This window comes from Vollenhovia emeryi, unplaced genomic scaffold (assembly GCF_000949405.1).
Source record: "Vollenhovia emeryi isolate VEMERY1.0 unplaced genomic scaffold, V.emery_V1.0 DF941845.1, whole genome shotgun sequence".
In the NCBI taxonomy this organism is placed as follows: domain Eukaryota; kingdom Metazoa; phylum Arthropoda; class Insecta; order Hymenoptera; family Formicidae; genus Vollenhovia; species Vollenhovia emeryi.
In genome coordinates, this window is record NW_011964521.1 from 1 (window position 1) to 4,538 (window position 4,538).

The 4,538-nt window shown below is 48.0% G+C and overlaps 1 protein-coding gene across 1 annotated transcript; it reads right to left on the minus strand.

Moving 5' to 3' along the window:
- Positions 1 to 9: 9 nt before the first annotated feature.
- LOC105570780 lies at positions 10 to 4,121 on the minus strand (the record flags this gene model as incomplete). The annotated part of the gene is made up of 3 exons (XM_012028226.1): positions 2,574 to 4,121; positions 2,244 to 2,501; positions 10 to 1,267 (listed from the first exon to the last, which is right to left on the minus strand). Coding segments are annotated over exons 1-3 (2,721 nt in total), but the record flags the coding sequence as incomplete, so codon positions are not given.
- Positions 4,122 to 4,538: the final 417 nt, after the last annotated feature.

Consider the following 4,538-nt stretch of genomic DNA (forward strand, 5'->3'; position numbering starts at 1 on the left):
TTCGAACACCTTGAGTAAACACGGAAGCAGCGCTATAGGCCTAAGTCCGGTGCCGTTAGGTTTGGGGATGAGGATAACCAGCGAGCGCCTCCACGCAGGAGGAGTTATGCCAGTTTTGAGGAAAGTATTGAAGATTCCCAGCATATGTTTAATCATGAGGGGCGGGAAGGTGCTCAGGATTCTGAAGTCGAGTTGATCCTCACCTGGTGCCGATTTCCTACCTTTAAAATGAGACATAGCCCCATTGAGTTCCTCAATGGTTAATGGACTGCCCAGCTCTTCTCTGGTGATACCTCCTGAACGCAATTTGCATTCACGCAGATAGGAGTCCATATTGATTTGAAATTCACAGCTAGGGGGACATAGTTTATCCTGCGCTAGATTTACCTGATCCTCAAAGGGTACTGTCTGTTCCTCCGTGCCGTTTGTTAATAAAAGTCGTCTTTTTTTATATGCTTTAACGAGTTTCCAGACTTCAGCAGAGGGAGTTTTTCCCGTGAATGAAGTGCATAATTCCTTCCATCCCTTGCTCTTGTATCTTCGAAGAGTCTTGGCACACTCCTCCGCAGTTTTCCTATAATCGTTAAGACTTGATGCTGATGGTGATTTCCTAAAATGAAGAAGAGCCGCCTTTCTGTCCCGGCATTTCTCGTCGCACTCCTCGCTCCACCAGAGAGCAGGAACGTGTTCTGGTCTGTTTGTCCGAGTCGAAGATCCTTTGGAAGACCTCTTATCTCCCACGATGCTTCTTATTCTCTCTAAGACGAAGCTAACCATATAGTTGTACGCCTCTATTGGGTCAGCAGGAAGCGCTTCCGAGAAAACGCTTTGCTCCCTTTCCAGCATATGCCGGAGTTCTCTAGATTCCGCCGCACTTAGTTTGATCTTGTATTTAAAACAGTTCCTTGAAGGTTCCAGTTGACCAATGGAAGTGAAGAGGGGAAAGTGATCGCTGCCTCTGAGATCACTGTCAATCCTGACGGAGCATAGTGGAGCGAGTGCCGCTGAAGCCAAGGCTATGTCGATTCCCGAGAAAGTTCCGTGAGACAAGCTCATAAAGGTATCTCCTGAAGTATTTAGCACCGTGAGTCCCGCCTCCTCGAAGGAGTCCAACAGCCGAGTGCCCATGCAGTCAATGCGGACGCCCATCCCGCCCCATGCCGGATGGTGGGCGTTAAAGTCTCCAACCAAGAGGATATTTCCAAGGGGTGCTAGCGTGTCGAAGAATTTACGTAAGAAGTCTCTAGGAGTGTCCGTGTTGGAGTGTCTGTAAAAATTAACCAATGTAATCGTGCTTTGTTTGATTTTAATATCCAGTAGTTGGATTTCGCAAGTAGGATGTAAGGGGATATCTAACGATCGAGGATTAAATTGGAAGGAGTTGCGTATAAGAATTGCTATGCCTCTGGCACCAGGAGCGGTGATGTCGCCCCTAAAGGCCGAAAAGCCAGGTAGATGAAAATAGTTTGAGTTTTTAAGGAGAGTTTCCTGCAAGCAGAATATGTCTGTTTGGTCCATTAAAGCGTATAATTCCGTGGATCTGCTTTGCAGTCCTCTGCAGTTCCACTGTGTGATCCTGATTCCTGCTTTTTTATTTGTTGAGTTGAATTTGACTAGTAAGAGTCGGATTCCCTTGCCCGGGAGTTTTATAGTGCAGTTGCATGTCGGCAGGTATGGTGTAGTTGTTCGTGGCGTGATTCTGCTCTGCAGTTCTTCGTAATGGGAAGATGAGTTCGTGTAAATTGTTGAGTTGGTTGATAATCCATCTCAATGTGTCTTGGATTTGAAGCTCGTTAGTAGCAGCTATAGCAGGGGAAGGTTCCGGGGAGCCAGGAGTTGGTGAATTTGGATATCTTCCGTTAGGGCTGATTAAGAGTTCAGAGTGTTCCTTGGAGAAGTGAGCCGTACGGGCTACATCTCTACGCGAGCGAAAGTCGCTCCTCTGCACCCTGATGTTGGATGGAAATGAAGGCAAAGAGGGGAAAAGAGAGAGCCCGGTATTGATAGGAGAGGGGGTAGAGGTAAGGGGCTGGGAGGTTTCAGTTGATTTAAAGACCGGTGTCAATGCCGCGGCGTTGGCATAACTGTAGCTACGTTTGTTGGAGAGGGAGGATACAGCGTAGGAGGAGGGACTGGAAGTTTTCTCCTGGAAGTGGGATGGCATCAGTGGACTGGGAGTTGCAGGTTTGTAATTGAGGGTGGGGAAGTTTCGGAAATCATATCTGGGGTCTTCTTTTACGTACTGGGTGTTGTCCATGGAGATAATCCTTCTTCTGGCTTCCTGCATGGAGATGTTTTCAGTGGCTGCCAATGCTTGAGCTTTTTTAAATGAAATCACCGTAGGACATTCGTGCGATGTAGGGAGATGATTTCCCTTGCAATTGAGGCATGTGTGGTCTCCAGTGCTCAACGCGCACACGTAGTCCTTGTCCTCGTGCTTATCTTCTCCACAGTAAATACATCTGGCTTTGCTTTTGCATGAATTGCTAATATGTCCCACTCTATAACAAGAATAGCATATTTTAACTTTGGGGATGAAAGGGAATACTGCGTATTTTATATTGTATATGTACACATGGTTTGGAAGTGCTTGGCCTGCAAATTGGATCGAGAGTGATCGAGATGGTTCATATGTATATCCTTGGTCTGTTTTAACTCTTCGATTTAATCTGTTGATGTCCCGAATTCTGGAACTGGATTTGATGTTTTGCGAAATCGTCTGAGTGTCTAAGTCTTGAGGTATGCCCCTGACCGTTCCTATTCTCATCAATTTGTACTTAGGTACGAATGCGTGTAAGCCCTTGTTGGTGAGAATTGCGTTACCGACAAGTTTGTTAGCATCGAGTGTCGAGTTCATGACAATGGCGACTTGTCCTTTAGCTATTTTCGTAACTTCCCCCATACCTTTGGGGAAAATGGCCGACACGATTTTACTAATATGTATAGGATGTAAGGGTACAGGGTTGGTATCCTTGATGTGTACCACATACGGGGGACAATCTAAACTCGTGTATTTATCCGATGCTGCATTTGCAGGAGTAATAGTTTCGAGTGTCTTACCTTGTGCGGCTTTGGGGTGTTTAGCGACATTGACTATATTATTTGTGGGCTTGTTAACCTTCGGATCGCTGTCCATGGTGTATTCCATTGCTAAGTCTGCATCTGTAGAGTTTTCTTTGTTGGCTGTAATCCTGTCGCTCTTTGATTCGTCCTTCTGATTAAACGTTGTTTGATTGGCTACCCCTTCTGGAAGATCCCCTACACGGGGGGGGACCGCGTCTGTGTGCTTTGCGTGTTCCACGTTCTTTTCGTTTACCATGTTGCCCCTACTGTTGAGATCCAGAAATGGCGTAATATTGGGACTCTTTTGCATCAAATTCGCCTCCGAGCGCTGGTTGGATTCCTTTAATTTGCGGAAGTCTTTGAATATCGCGTCTAAGTTGCCTTCCGTTGGGAGAATGGTATTGCCGTCTCCCGCATGGGAGAGAGCGAGTCCAGCGAGCGATAGTTTGCGTGCGATTTTGGCCCGAGCTATGCCTGAGCTTATTCCGCTGCCCTTAGCTTTTTTGCCCAGCGAGGCCGAAAGTCTGTTGATGGTGCCCTGTAGCGTGATGTCCTCCAAGTCACCAGAAGACCCTGCGTCGCAGGGAGTGACAAGGGGAAGGGTAGAGGATTTAGGATTAGCATCCCATGCTGAAAGGATGGTGTTAGGGGGAGGGGGGTCAGTAGAGTTCCCCTCGCTGTCTTTACTTATGCAAGAGGCCGCAGCCTCCTGCATTTCGCGCACCCACTACTATTCTTCGTATATGAGTACCAAACCGTGTGCACTTCTCTACGCGTCAACGGCAGGGATCTACTAGTGAAAATCTCTTTTTCACAACCTCAAATCTCAAATCACTAACGCAAGACTGCACGATCACGTCCGTACCGGTCCGCGGTCGCCACTCGAAACTGTGCCACGATTTGAGTGGCCATCCAATCCGAGGGCTAAAGCGAGCTGAGCGAAGCCCGAAATCCTCGCCACGTGTTGAGTGGCTCGTACACACAACACCCGGCCTAAACCGTACATGCGAGTCGTCAGTCGTCACCGGCAAGACGACATCGCACCGCGCCGGCGCCGCACGCACCGAGCCGACACCACGCGCACCGCGCCTGCGCCGCCCGCATCGTGCCGCCGTACCGCGCCGGCTCCGAACGAACCAGACCGCGCGAGAACACACCGTACCGATTACCGAAAGATATTACCGCACCGCCGTCAACCGTATCAATTAATTCGGCGAACCGTCCCGCGTCACCGCGAAACAGTAATTATTATCCGAAGCGCTAATGCGCCAGATCACACAGTCGAACCGCCGTCAGAACGGCATTAGAAATCTAAGAATAGTTGTAAGTTAGTAATAGTTAGTAATAGGTATAGATGTAGTATTAAGTTGTAAATATATTTTAGTATATTTAAGTTATTAGAACCTGACTCTCTCTCTTTTCGAAACACCTACCGCCGGACCCTAGAATTCCCGTGGCTATCCGTTGCCCAAATA